The sequence below is a fragment of the Mustelus asterias genome, chromosome 1, assembly GCF_964213995.1.
Source record: "Mustelus asterias chromosome 1, sMusAst1.hap1.1, whole genome shotgun sequence".
Lineage (NCBI taxonomy): Eukaryota > Metazoa > Chordata > Chondrichthyes > Carcharhiniformes > Triakidae > Mustelus > Mustelus asterias.
This window is the reverse complement of record NC_135801.1, coordinates 40,990,293-41,005,774: the sequence shown is the minus strand read 5'-3', so window position 1 is coordinate 41,005,774 and position 15,482 is coordinate 40,990,293. Positions and strand designations below refer to the sequence as shown.

General features: G+C 40.7%; 1 protein-coding gene across 1 annotated transcript in view; it reads left to right on the top strand.

Moving 5' to 3' along the window:
• etfdh (electron transfer flavoprotein dehydrogenase) overlaps nucleotides 1–14,687 on the top strand; it is a 59,122-nt gene extending 44,435 nt beyond the window's left edge. Inside the window, exons 8-13 of the mRNA XM_078211930.1 lie at nucleotides 858–998; nucleotides 5,906–6,049; nucleotides 6,883–7,051; nucleotides 7,297–7,479; nucleotides 11,786–12,007; nucleotides 13,225–14,687. Of these exons, the coding sequence (XP_078068056.1) occupies nucleotides 858–998; nucleotides 5,906–6,049; nucleotides 6,883–7,051; nucleotides 7,297–7,479; nucleotides 11,786–12,007; nucleotides 13,225–13,388 (1,023 nt within the window). The 3' untranslated portion in view covers nucleotides 13,389–14,687. The remainder of the gene's footprint in view (nucleotides 1–857; nucleotides 999–5,905; nucleotides 6,050–6,882; nucleotides 7,052–7,296; nucleotides 7,480–11,785; nucleotides 12,008–13,224) is intronic.
• The last annotated feature ends 795 nt before the right edge of the window (nucleotides 14,688–15,482 follow it).

The window sequence follows — 15,482 nt, the reverse complement described above, 5'->3', positions numbered from 1 at the left end:
CTTCCATGCACTAATGAGAAATGCAGTCGGCAAAATAAAATTACAGTCAATTGGGCGTTCCAACAAGGTCAGTTGTTAGTTCATTAGGTTTTTAAAACAGGTGGGATTCCAATTTAGGTGCCCATGCACCTTCTATGATCTTGGTGACTGCCGTGATGTCGAGTTATCAATCCAAAGTCATCCGTGACTATAAAACCTAGCCCTAGATTTCAATATTGTACTCTCAATTCAAGTAAAGTTCCAGCAGGGATGCAGAAATCAATTGCAGCACCTTGATTAGCTGGTTTAATTGAACCTTGGTTTTCTTTTCATGCACATGGTTCTGTGCCACAAGAAGTGGAATTATTTTAACATGTAATATAGATGTTGTAATTGATAGAAATTGTAATTAAGTATGGTATGTTAGAATCATAGAATCCCTACAGTGCAGAAGGAAGCCATTCGGCCCAGTGAGTGTGTACGAACCACAATCCCACCCAGGCCTGACCTCCTTAACCCCACGTATTTACCCTGCTAATCCCCTGACACTAAGGGGCAATTTGGCATGGCCAATCAACCTAACCCACACATCTTTGGGAGGAAACCAGAGCACCCGAAGGAAACCCAAGGAGTCACGTGAAAAACGTGTAACATCCACACAGACAGTGACCCGAGGCCAGAATTGAACCTGGGTCCCTAGCGCTGTGAGGCAGCAGTGCTAACCACTGTGCTATCATGCCGCTCATTACAAATTTGAACTGCATATATATGTTCATTTCAGTTTGTATTCTTACAATACTTTTCCTTTATCTATTGCATAAAGTCTTATTACCTAGCAAAGTGATGATATGTATTTCTGATTTCCATTTTATTGACAGATTTGGATTATTGATGAAAATCGATGGCGACCTGGTAGAGTGGAACACAGTGTAGGATGGCCTCTGGATCGGCATACATATGGCGGGTCATTCTTGTATCACTTAAATGAGGGGGAACCATTGGTGGCTTTGGGCTTTGTGGTAAGTATATTAATTACTGCTATAGTACTTTAATTGTGTAATTGTATGGTGGTTTATTTACTAGGTAAACTGAAGGGAAGTTGAAATGAAATTAGTTTTAATTTCTTCTAAAGATGAATGGTTTTTCTTTTTTTTTGGGCAAGTTTGGCTAATTTTGGTTTAGTTCTTTTAAGTAAGTGTAAACATAATGTAATATGGTTCAGCCATTTTATAGCATATTTGATTTAAAGCTTGCCATGCTATTTAGCTCTGAGCTTCCAGACTTCTTAGAATCTTAGAAATCTTAGAAACCCTACAGCACAGCAAGAGGCCATTCGGCCCATCGAGTCTGCACAATCCCACCCAGGCCTACCCCCATACCCCTACAGATTTACCCACTAATCCCTCTAACCTACGCATCCCAGGACACTAAGGGCAATTTTAGCACGGCCAATCAACCTAACCCGCACATCTTTGGACTGTGGGAGGAAACCGGAGCACCCGGAGGAAACCCATGCAGACACGAGGAGAATGTGCAAACTCCACACAGACAGTGATCGAAGCTGGGAATCGAACCCAGGTCCCTGGAGCCGTGAAGCAGCAGTGCTAACCACTGTGCTACCGTGCCGCCCCCACTGTGCTACCGTGCCGTAATTGTTGATCACTAAAACTCCCTACGTCTACTTCTGTAACATCACCAATCTCCAGCCCTGTCACTTATCTGCTGTTCAAGCCTTCAACTAGACTTTTGTAACTTATAGACATGAGTATTTTACTGATCTCTTGGCCGCCGTCCCACTCATACCCCATAAATTTAAACACATTGATGAATTCAGCAATTCTCAATCTTAACCACTCTCCCTATTTTTTTCAGATAGCAGCTGTTGATTCTACTCCTCTCATTTACACTTCCCATATATCCATCTTTGGTTTCTTTACTTGTCCCATTATCATCTCCTTTAGCTTTGTGCCATCATCCCTATAGGGGCGTTTTTTCCGAGACTAAGTATTGAGCTGGCTCAGCTAATACAAAGACTCGCAGAGACAATATCCTGGTTAAAGACATTTCTTTATTTCCCAAGCTTGGTTCAATGCACGAGGGAGAGCAGTTTTGGTGGTGTTCCAAAATCACTCTAAGATTACATCACTCTCAGCATTATAATTGTATAATTTTCAAAAGTCATTTGCCTACCTACTTGTCCACCCTCAACCGGGCATGAGCCAATCATTATTAATATAGGTCATTTACCTTGGCCCACACTGATGAGAGCTTCTTTCCCTTTGTTCAACAGCCACATTGTTCTGAGGAATATGGTTCTTTTTACCTGACTATGTCCCATCATGCCTTACAGCAGTGTGTCATTAGCCAAGGTGTATGCTTTTATACAGAATATAATCTGTTTTCAAAAATACATGTTTAAAATCTCTAACAGTACTTGTATGTGTCTCCAACCAAACAGTACCTTTGTAAAATATATTCCAGGCACTTTGTGACTTCACTCTAAATTGATCTATCCTGATCTGTTAGTCTTTTAGTCCCAGGTTATTCTGAACACCCCCTTACATTCGTTTTGTCAACTAATCTCTCCTGCCTTTCATCCTGTCACAGACTTCCATCTGTGCATCCCCACCCAAGTCTACGCCTCTCTGCCACTGTAATTGTTTATAACATATTACATCACTAATATTTGTGAGTTCCAACAAAAGGTCATCAACTGAAACAATAACTTTCCCTTCCATAGCTGTTGGCTGGCTTGAGCATTTCCAGCATTTTCTTTTTTTTTTATTAGGCTCACTGGTTTATTGTTCCTCGGACTGTGGCTTTTTAATTTAATTGTATTCACATCTTTTAAATTCTTGGGGTGTAGGTTGCAGAATCTACTAACCTACTAGCAGTACCCAGAGCTTCCAGCTGTTGTTTTAATTTTCCATCCATTTCCATTCTGACTTCTCTGTCCTGGGCTCCACACAGTGGTAATGAAGCTCAATATAAGCTTGAGCAATAGCGCCTCCTCTTTCGATTGGGCACTTTATAGCAATCCAAACCCAACATTGAGTTCAACAGTTTCAGACCTTCAATTACTGTCCATGTTTTCAGATGGCAACTGTTGATTCTGCACCTCCAATTTATACTTCCTCTAGACCTAACTTTTGTTAGTTAAAGATAGTAACTTGGACGTAATTCAGTGGTGTTATCATTACTGAATCCCCCACTGTCAACATCCTTGGGGTTAACATTGACAGAAACTCAACTGAACTCGCCACATAAACACAGTAGTTACAAGAGCAGGCCAGAGGCTAGGAATACTGCGGCGATTAACTCACCTCCTGGCTCCCCAAAGCCTATCCACCATCTACAAGGCACAAGTCAGGAGTGTGATGGAATACTCCCCACTTTCCTGGATGGGTGCAGCTCCAACAACACTCAAGAAGCATGACACTGTCCAGGACAAAGCAGTCCGCTTGATTGGTACCACATCATGGGATCATTCTTCATGGAATACAAGGAGAGGTGGCTAGATGGGTAGAAAACTGGCTTGGCCACAGGAGACATAGGGTAACAGTCAAAGGGTCTTTTTCCGGCTGGAGGTCTGTGACCAGTGGTGTTCCGCAGGGCTCTGTACTGGGACCTCTGAAACACAGAGGGACCTAGGTGTGCAAGTCCTCAAATCCTTGAAGGTGGCAGCACACGTGGAGAAGGTGGTGAAGAAGGCATATGGTATGCTTGCCTTTATAGGACAGGGTATAGAGTATAAAAGCTGGAGTAAAATGTTGCAGCTGTATAGAACGCTGGTTAGGCCACATTTGGAGTATGCGTCCAGTTCTGGTCGCCGCACTACCAGAAGGATGTGGAGGCTTTAGAGAGAGTGCAGAGAAGGTTTACCAGGATGTTGCCTGGTATGGAGGGTCTTAGCTATGAGGAAAGATTGGGTAAACTGGGCTTGTTCTCCCTGGAAAGACCGAGAATGAGGGGAGACCTAATAGAGGTGTACAAAATCATGAAGGATATAGATAGGGTGAACAGTGGGAAGCTTTTTCCCAGGTCGAAGGTGACGATCACGAGGGGTCACGGGCTCAAGGTGAGAGGGGCGAGGTATAACTCAGATATCAGAGGGACGTATTTTACACAGAGTGGTGGGGGCCTGGAATGCGCTGCCAAGTAGGGTGGTGGAGGCAGACATGCTGGTATTTATTAAGACTTACCTGGATAGTCACATGAGCAGTCTGGGAATGGAGAGATACAAACGAATGGTCTAGTTGGACCGATGAGCGGCACAGGGTTGGCGGGCCAAAAGGCCTGTTTCCTGTGCTGTACTGTTCTTTGTGCTTTGTTCTATCTACAAACATCCACTCCCTCCTCCACTGACACTCAATAGCAGCAGTGTGTACTATCTACAAGATGCACTGCAGCAATTCACCAAAGATCCTTAGACACAGCACCTTCCAAACCCACGACCACTTCCATGTAGAAGGGCAAAGGCAGCAGATACATGGGAACACTGCCATCTGCAAGTTCCCCTTGAAACCACTCACCATCCTGACTTGGAAATATATCGCCATTCCTTCACAGTCACTGGGTCAAAATCCTGGAATTCTCTCCCTAATGGCATTTTGGATCAACCCACAGCACATGGACTGCAGCAATTCAAGAAGGCAGCTCACCACCACCACCTCAAGGGCAACTAGGGGTGGACAATAAATGCTGGCCAGCCAGTGATGCCCATGTCCTATAAATGAATAGAAAAAAATTGATTTTGCTATTCATTTCTTTTCAGCACCCTTATCCATGTGAGCCTAGTGCACTGATTTCCTTCTTCAGTCTATTAGTGACTAAAGTTTCTATTAATCTGCTCAACACGGTGTGCCTGGATTCAGGGACAAGGTCCTCTGTTAACAAATTATTTCCAGTCTTTGTCATGACTGTGTAAATTCTCCCCTTGGTCATTTGCCTGTCTATTTGACTGATGTTCTGAAACCATTCCAATAGTATTACTTATTTCCAAGGTCCATCCTCTGACAGCGGTTGACCTCTATGGTGCACTTTTCTCCGACTGTTTCTCCTTCCTTTTGCAAGTCCTAACAACGTCAATTTTTCTTCCTCTTGTTGCCATCACTTCCCCCAGACCCCCTACTCTCCTCTTCTGCCTTCCTATACGCTTACCATTCCAGGCTTAAGGTAAACCACAGCTACCTCCTAAGCCTCAGTATTTTTCAAAGGGTCTCCATAGGCACTCGGCCTCAGTAAGAGCAGCAATTCTCACTGTCAGCCTTTGTGTTTACTAGGAGCTAAGCTTGTCAACCTCCTCCACATCCCAATCCACCATTACTGCCTCAGATTTTGCTAAATTACCACCTACTCCACATTTCCCTCCAGAATGTATGTTCATCTGCAAACAATGCCCTTGCCATCCATCACTATTTCCATTCTTCTTCCATGACCTCATCACAGAAAAATCCATCTCTGACCAATATTTCATACCCTACAACTCTCTGAATTCTTCAATCCTTTTTGTATTCCTTTCCCTCCCTACAAATTCTCTTGCCCATACCCATTACCTCAGGCACTCCTGAAATAACCTTTGAATTGATCCTGTTTGGACAGAAATGTAATTTTTATTTACCCCATAGCCATGGATGGTAAATGCATGACTCAAAGAAGCATAATTTTGCACAAGGAAACCCTGAATTTATCATTCATTTGTGAAGATAACCATTGTATGATTATGCTTGCATTACTTGTACCAAATAGAAAAGCCCAGTGTTATTCTGAAAGTCGTACAGAATAAACAGATTGCTTCAGATAGTGAATTTTATTTCACTGTCATCAGTAATTAAAATGTAATTTTTTTTTGGTGTGTATTTTCACCTTTTTTCATTTCTCATGATATGGATCTTTACATTCGATGCTTGTTTGATTTGCTGTATAGGTGGGTTTGGATTATCAAAATCCATATATGAATCCATTTAAAGAATTCCAGAGATGGAAGCACCATTCTTCAGTGGCACCAACTTTAGAAGGGGGAAAAAGGATTGCCTATGGAGCCCGTGCCTTAAATGAGGGTGGTTTCCAGGTATTATAAGATATATTGCACCATTTTGGCACCTGCATTGTGCGTCACGTTAAATTATGTAAATACTTTTCTACAGTGTTGATCTTCGTTATTGCTAGCAGTCAGCCATGTGATTGTTGACACAAATGGGTAATTGTTGCCTTTTTCACTCCAATTAAAATAATTTAAATCATCACATGAAGTGAGTATATAAAATCATAAACAAATCATTACAGGTTAGATATCCTTTGTCTGAAACCCTCGGGGCAGTTGCATTTCAGATAATTTTGGTTTATGGCTATCGCATATAAACTTACATTACTGTAGCTTCAGCAGAGGACAAGCTATACTCTAAACAAAATGGTTAGAAAAGTAAGATGTATCAGTGAATAAGAAACACGAGGAACTTGTAATAAGTTTCTTTTTGACAGGTTCACCACAAAAATCTCAAGGTAAACAGTTCAGACAAACAACTAGATTTCCTGTGCTAAAGGTTGATGAGGTTCAAAAATAGTGCGGTTTTTGGATGCGTCTGTTTTGGGGTTTATGGATAAAGCGATTTCAAACTCATTCCCCTTTCCTCTTTTCTCCTTCTGTGGACCTCAGATCCATGGAACATAGTTACCGTTCACATTCTTTTATAGTGGAGAAGGTCAAAGTAAAAATTTGAAATGGTGAATTTTGTTCCAAATAAAATTGTATTTCACTTTTTGTAATGTTAATATATTTGACAATGTTGGTTGTCAGTACGTTAGCAAAATTATTGATATGAGAGGAATACCCTCACAGATCAGTATGGATCATGTTAATATATAATTTAAGAATTTAGTGATTGAAGTAATATTGTTCCATAGTCTATACCTAGACTTTCTTTCCCTGGAGGACTACTGATTGGCTGCAGTCCAGGATTGATGAATGTCCCTAAAATTAAAGGAACACATACTGCTATGAAGAGTGGTATAATTGCTGCAGAGTCCATCTTTAAAAAACTATGTGAAGATGATCGCCAGCCTGTGACTCAAGGTAAGGATATGATAGCTTTTGATTCAAATCTCCTTTAAAACATTTTCTCACCATGTACATAGCAGAAAAAAAGCTTGTCACAATTCATGTTTGGACTTTTAATCTCTTTTTAAAGTAGGGATAAATAGAATTTAACAATTTTCTTGTTGCCAACCCTTCAAGTCATGAATTTATTTTTGCTCAGTTAATGAATAGATATTTTTAATTATTTTCTGAAATTGAAATAAATTTTCTTCTGAACTTAGGCCTTCATGTACCAGAGTATGATGTGGACATAAGAAACTCTTGGATTTGGAAGGAACTTTATTCTGTGAGAAATATCCGACCTTCTTGCCATGGAATATTGGGTGTTTATGGTGGAATGATTTATACTGGGATATTTTACTGGATATTTCGAGGATTGGAGCCCTGGACACTAAAACACAAAGGTGATTTAGCAATATGCTAGAACAATGTATCCGGTATTTCTGTGGAAATAATTTGTCGGGACAAATGTGCAACCTTTTAAAATTTGGTGATATGTATTTTTCTCTCCACGCAAACATGAAGACAAACATTTCAAATAGGAAAAAAGTGACTTAAGATACAAAGTAAATATAACTGAAGAATTAAGTGATGACATTGAAAACAAGATCTCCAAATGTGAAGATCGTACGAACCAGTCATAGCACAAATGAGACAAGATTAATTAGCTTTTTTTCCCTACAGAAGCTTCAGGCAAAACCATGGGTTTCTAAAGAAAACATTCAGTTATTACACACCTGAAGATCATCAGTAGAATTAAATATCGTTAAATAGGGTAGCACAGTGGTTAGCACTGCTGCTTCACAGCTCCAGGGACCTGGGTTCGATTCCCGGCTTGGGTCACTGTCTGTGTGGAGTTTGCACATTCTCCTCGTGTCTGCGTGGGTTTCCTCCGGGTGCTCCGGTTTCCTCCCACAGTCCAAAGATGTGCGGGTTAGGTTGATTGGCCATGCTAAAATTGCTCCTTAGTGTCCTGAGATGCCTAGGTTAGAGGGGTTAGTGGGTAAAATCTGTAGGGATATGGGGGTAGGGCCTGGGTGGAATTGTGGTCGGTGCAGACTCGATGAGCCGAATGGCCTCTTTCTGTACTGTAGGGATTCTATGATCATCTTCAGTTCATGTGCATTTGCTTTTACAATAAAAACACCAAATGACCTGAAACATTAACTTTGTTTCTCTCCACAGATACTGCCTGAACTGCTGAGTATTTCCTGCATTTTCTGTTTTTATTTTATATGCTAATAGTTTTGTTCAGGCTTGCCAAGGACTCACATTGTGTTGTAGTACATAGTTTTGATTTGATTTATTGTCGCATGTACTGGGATACAGTGAAACGTATTGCTTCTTGCGTGCTATACAGGCAAAGGGGAAAAGGATAGGATGCAGAATATAGTGCTGCAATTACAGGTAGGGTAAAGAGAAAGATCAGAATGGTCATAAAAGGTTAAATTAGAGGATATGCTGGGGACCGCTCACAAGAAGACGCCTTGCTCTGCTTTTTTTTTCTCCTTTAGACATCAGGTCAATCTGTGAATTTGCATTCAGATAGAAAGGAGTTAGCTAGCACAGAGCATTGAGGAAGCACAGTACCCTTACATTGTTCTGTTTCTTTTCATTTTAAACCATATTTCTGGGCATTTGCTTGTCAAGTGAGAACCAAGACTTGACTGACACTCCACTTGTTTTATTTCAGTGTCTCTCATGTCATCACATTAAATCTAATTCTTGCAACTTGCTGTGATGACCTCTTCCTCTCTGGGTAGATTTTAACAAGGTGCAATTCAATAGTCCTTTTCGTTTCAACCCGTCTGGAGCCAATTTTTCATTTATATAATTTTTGATTATCATTTGTATTTGTGCTACATAGTATTAAAAAAAAGGTAATTGTAGTATTTTATTTCATCACTTTATTTTGATGGAAAATAATTAATAAAATCAGAATTTTAAAAACTTTCCTCCGTGCTAGGAAAAGGCAATTTAACCTATTTCTGCCATCTCACCACATCCCTTAATTTCCTTTTTCAAAAATTATCTTTTGAATTTACTCAACTGCTTTATGATCTTATGTGGTAGCTTATTCTGTAAGCTTATGGCTGATTTTTCAATGTGGCAGGATGCAAACAGGTGATACCTGATCATTATATTCTATGCCCAACTTGAAATGTTTTTTATTGTAATTTGTATTTTTGCTACATATTTATTCACTAAAACAATACATATTCAAAATAATTTTTGCTGAATTGTAGAGAGATGTTTTACAGGAACATGAGTAAGCCATTCACATTTTTTTTTATTCAGTTGTGGAACTTGGGTGTTACTGGCTGGCCAGCTTTTATTATGATGTGGAGATGCCGGTGTTGGACTGGGGTAGGCACAGTAAGAAGTTTCACAATGCCAGGTTAAAGTCCAACAGGTTTATTCGATAGCACAAGCTTTCAGAGCACTGCCCCTTCATGTACTGGAAGAGCTTGGCTATGGGAGTGGCAAGTTCTGGAGCATAAGTCTTAAATACTATTGCCGTTGTCAAGGCCCATTGCCTTTGCAGTATTTAGTGCCTCCAACTGCTCCTTGATAACACGTGGAGTGAATCGAATTGGCTGTAGACTGATATCTATAATGCTGATAAATGGATCATCCATTCAACACTTCTGGCTGAAGATTGCTATGAATGCTTCAACCTTATCTTTTACACTGATGTGCTAGGCACCTCTATCACTGAGGATGAGGATGTTTGTGGAACCTCCTCCTCCAGTGAGTTGTTTAATTGTTAACCACCATTCACGGCAATTCTGGAGAGCTTGGATCTGATCTGTTGATTGTGGGATCGCTTAACTCTTATCACCTTGCTGTTTAAGCTGTTCCTGGAGCCTGTTCTGCCAGTTAGATCATGGCTGGTCTGATATTCAACTCCCTTTTAAAAATATAATGAAGAACAGAAAATAACTGTCAATAAAGACATGTCAAAGAGGAACAAAGTGACTTAGGATACAAAATAAATGTTGAGTGATTTTCCCACCCGCTACACTGTTCCATTAGTGTAGGGGCTGGGAAACTTCAACGGAACCCAAAAAATCTGATTTGTCAATCGGATCGGTCGCAATCTTCCCAGGCCATTTTTTATGAAGTGTGTGAGGCTGCTTTAAATATTTTAACATCATCTACATCTGTTTAGCAAGCTCCAGACATTATTGTCCGGGCTCACTTAGGTTTCCGACCTCGCCAGTGAAGGATCCCACCAGCAATGGGGACCAGACGTGATGGTCTCGCTAGTGGGACCAGAGGCCATTGAGGCCCCCTGGGAGTCAGGGGCAGTACTCCTTGGTTCCCTGGCACTGCCAGTTTGGCAGTCCCCACTGGGCAGTGCCAAGGGGCAGGGCCTCACGGGAGGCAGGGCCAGACCCTGGGGGTGGTCAGTCGGAGGGGACATAAGGGTGGAACTCTGCATCGAGGGAGTGGCAGCTGGTGGTGGGGCTGGCAATCGTGGGTCAGGGCCAGCAGTTGGGAAGGGGAGAGGGGGTGTGTTGCGGGGGGGAGAGGGGGGCAGGCGTGGATGGCAATGTCCATGGGTGGAGGGTGGTTGACTTGTACACAACGGGTGGAATTTTCCCCAAAGAAATACTAAATGTCACTCCAGTGTGAAAACTGGAGGGTTTCAGACTGAAAACTGGAGCTTAGGCATGAAACTCCCTCCCTACCGCCAAATGACTGAATGTGGGGAAAATTTCACATGGTAGCTCGCTGAAAAACTCTCCGGTTTTCAGACTTCTGTGACGCTTCAAATTTTTGAGAGAAAATTCCACCCAAGATCTCCAAAAATGAAGATCATACAAGCCAGCCATGGAACAAATGAGACAAAATCAGAAAATGCTGGAAAATCTCAGCAGGTCTGACAGCATCTGTGGAGAGAGAATAGAGCCAACATTTTGAGTCTAGATGATCCTTCGTCGGAGCAAATGGGTAGGTATTAAAGTTACTAATATGGAATTGAGCATTATTGCTTTAAATGAGAAAATGTGTGGAACATTCTGGAAAATTGGGCACTGTGTGTAATGTTTGTCTTTATTGATAGAAAAACGTAGCTTTGCTTTTGATTTTGAAACTCCTAGTCTGCTTTGCAAACGCGCCTAACATTTTATTTACCAGAATTTAATTTCCCAAGAGTTTCTTTTTCTGGAACTCAATCTGCCTTTCCAGATTTGCCTTTCATACACTGTCAACCTCAACTTGCCCTGAATCTTCCTCCAATACCTGACCTATCCTGATATACAATATAGGCCAGAATTCTCCAGCTATTCACACTGGCGGGATTCTCCAGTCCTGCCAGAACGCAACACACACACACACACACACACCACCTGTGGGTTTCCCCCCGGCGTGGGATGACATAAATGGGAATTCCCTTTGACAGCGGCAGGACCAGAGAATCCTGCCACTAACAAACAATGCGCCATCTCCCACTGGCAGGAAACACGCGGCTGGGAGGCTGGAGAATCTTGCCATTAGTTTTTAGTGTTATAGCTGATCCACGACTACGTTTAAATATGTTACTCGATTTCTAATCTATGATGTAACTTTCAGGTAGAAATTCAAACAGGTGAGCTGATCTTGTTTCACTGAAACATCAGTCAGACAAGCTCCTTGCTTTGAGATGCAGTGTAAAACTTTAGATTATGCAGTGTTTGTTAACAAAATATTTCTGTCAAATTGCAGGAGCAGATTATTCTCAATTAAAGCCAGCCAAGGATTGCACACCCATTGATTATCCTAAGCCAGATGGAAAAATCAGCTTTGATCTTCTATCATCTGTGGCCCTTAGTGGAACCAATCATGAAGATGATCAGCCAGCTCACTTGACGCTATTAGATGATAGGATACCAGTAAAGAGGAACTTGGCTGAGTTTGATGGACCAGAGCAGAGATTCTGCCCTGCAGGTATTTTTTATTAACTAATTTTTTTTTCAGGTGTCAAAATATGGGCAAAGCCTTGTTTCATAATCTCTTTGGTTTATAATTAATTTATTTTACAGCTGCAATCCTTTGAAATCAAGCTATTGTACTTAATACCAGTATTCCTTTTTATTTTTGGGTTTTACTTTGTGAAATGGAGTGTAAGTACCATAGATTGCAGCATACAAGTCGACCTTTTGAAGCCTCCAAAAATCCTTCCAAAAAGGGAATTTGTACACCAGGTATAAGATTTGACCCACTGGTGTCAGCAATCGCCATTTTGAAATGTGGGGAGAAAATTACACCAGTAATTCATATTAAACTAATACTGAATTAGTTTTAAAACCCATCAAGTCATTGCCTTTAGCATCCAAGATAAATTCATTACAAGTCATTTTAGCTAGGGCATCATTGTAAGGATCCCATTCTGGATCAGTTATGGTGCTTTCAGTTTGATGATCGTCCTTCCACGTCATCTTGCTCTGTATCCATTTGAATTGGATATTCCACAATTTTTAAAAATCTGACACTTTTTCTGCACTAACAGCATCTCGTGGTTTAATGAAGAAACCACACGAAACAAAATGATGCAGCACACAAATTTTTACTTTTTGTGAAGTTTTTTCTCCCATCAACCATCCACCTATTCTCTTTGCTGCAAATATGATCCTTGAACGTCTGTTGAAGCATACATTCACAGGTTGAAATATGGATGTTAGATCCCCTGGAATAACTGCAATTTGGCCATCATTTCTTTGCAGATACTTCTTGATTTTACCAGTTATATGGGATCCGAACATGTCCCACACTAAAAATTACGTTCTTTGTATAGGCTACCTATTCCACACATTATCAGTCGACAATTTCACTCCATCAGGTGCCTTGGGTGTACTTAAAATATACCACGGCATTGTTTCAAAGAAGGGCAATGCGGTTTGTGGAACCTTGCTGTGTCCAAATTGTCTGCTGCATTTCCTACATTCCAGCAGTGAAAAGATTTCAAAATTACTTCACTGGCTCTAAAGCACTGTGGAATATCACGAGGTAATGAAAGGTGCCATATAATTACAAACTGATTTTTTAAAATGTTAGTCTAGGGGATTTCTCTGCATTGTAGTTCCTACAAATGTAACTGTTAATTCCCTGTAACATTATCATTGTGATTATTTGTCACATGAATCATTTTTTTATCCTCCTCTTAGGTGTTTATGAGTATGTACCTTTGGAAAGTGGTAATGGGATGAGATTGCAGATTAATGCCCAGAATTGTGTTCACTGCAAGACGTGTGATATTAAAGATCCCAGCCAGAATATCAATTGGGTAGTACCTGAAGGAGGTGGTGGCCCTGCCTATAATGGAATGTAAACAATCACAAACTGGAGCTACAGTATTATGTACTGGCATACTGTTTATTGTATCAGAGGTTCACTTTTAAATTGTGTTAAACTATAAATCCAAAATTGAAGGATTAAATTTTTGCAATTACTTTGTATACATTTCATTCTGATTTGACCAATGCTGTATAAATTGGGATCAGTTGTTCAAAGGAACTGTCAGTAAAATAGATCAAAATAGAACCGTGTCCAACATGTGCCAATATTGATGTTACTGACTCTCATGTTTTTACTAAAGACATCTGGTGACAGTTAATTAACACATCATGAATCATATGAAGCTTTTAATCTGTTTACTTTTAATTGTAAAACTATTTGAATAATGTGCACATTGAGAATACATGAGTAAACTACTGCAAATTAAAATTCTGGGTTAAAAATTAATCTTAGTCATTTAGTATCCTGATCAGAAATTACTTTGTGCATTTTTAGTTGATAATTTAAGTTGTGGACTTCTGTGTAACATTGGGGCGGCACGGTAGCACAGTGGTTAGCACTGCTGCTTCACAGCTCCAGGGTCCTGGGTTCGATTCCTGGCTCGGGTCACTGTCTGTGTGGAGTTTGCACATTCTCCTCGTGTCTGCGTGGGTTTCCTCCGGGTGCTCCGGTTTCCTCCCACAGTCCAAAGATGTGCGGGTTAGGTTGATTGGCCAGGTTAAAAATTGTCCCTGGGATGCATAGTTAGAGGGATTAGCGGGTAAATATGTGGGGGTAGAGCCTGGTTGGGATTGTGGTCGGTGCAGACTCGATGGGCCGAATGGCCTCCTTCTGCACTGTAGGGTTTCTATGATTCTATGATTGAATGTAATCCTTAAAAAGGAACTGGTGCTGTAAAAATACTTTAACACTAGATACAGCTCAACCAAGGAAAAGTCAAACATAACCTTTCTTCTGAATTGCTGTGCCGTCTTGCCTTCGCCAAAGTGTTACCTGTCAGATGATCAAATGATATTTGCATGTACCTTCTAACAAGCTCTTTTTAAGCTAAATTACTGTAATCAATTGTTTTGATCTTTAACAAAATATGAAGCAATAAATTAATTGCAAAAAAAAAGGCTTATTGAGGGGCGGACAGATGAGCATCTTTTAATCATCAAATGTGATGGTTACTACTTTGGTAATAGAAAAACTGTAATAAGTAGTGATACTTTGTGCCTACTACTTGTATCATTCAAGTAATTGATTATGATATAATCTGGTTTTATTGGTTTGTAAATAACTTGTAAATGCTTTATTTCTGTAATTAAAAAATGTGCAATATCTTTGTATTGATATATTATTTTTCTTGTAAAATACCTATGTTTAAAAATTTATGAATTCTTCCCTAGAACCTAAATTCTAATTTACCGTAACCAAAGACAAGTCACCCATTAAAGGACTGTTGGGAAGTGTCAAAGAGTTCTTCCACAGTTTGGAAGTGTGTCGTGAAGGCGGCCTTCACAACACATGACAATGCAGAGTCGCTGAGCAGAGACTGATAGCCAAGTTCTGCACACATGAGGATGGCCTCAACTGGGATCTTGGGTCCATGTCACACTATCTATAACCCCCACGACTTGCCTGGGCTGGCAAAATCTCACTAACTCCTGGCTGGAGACAATACACATATCTTTAACCTGTGCTTAACCTCTCCACTCACATTGTACCTTTAAGACTTGATTACCTGTAAAGACTCGCATCCCAACCATTATTTTGTAAATTGAGTTTGTGTCTCTATATGCCCTGTTTGTGAATAGAACTCCCACTCACCTGACGAAGGAGCAGAGCTCCGAAAGCTAGTGGCTTTTGCTACCAAATAAACCTGTTGGACTTTAAGAAGTCTCACAACACCAGGTTACTGTGCTACTCAGGTAGGCAGCAGAACATGAGAACTGCTCAAGATGGAAACGCAGTCTGAAGAATTATGATGTTTTAAAATTCTGTTTGGCCGCAGCTGCTAGTGCTCTTTAAGGACAGTTATGGTTGGGCAATGAATCCTAGTGAGGCTCTCATCCCACAAAAGCATTTGGGTTGGCCTGTGGCAGTACCCTTCTGGCATCTACTGATTTTAGTGAGATTAAAGCAA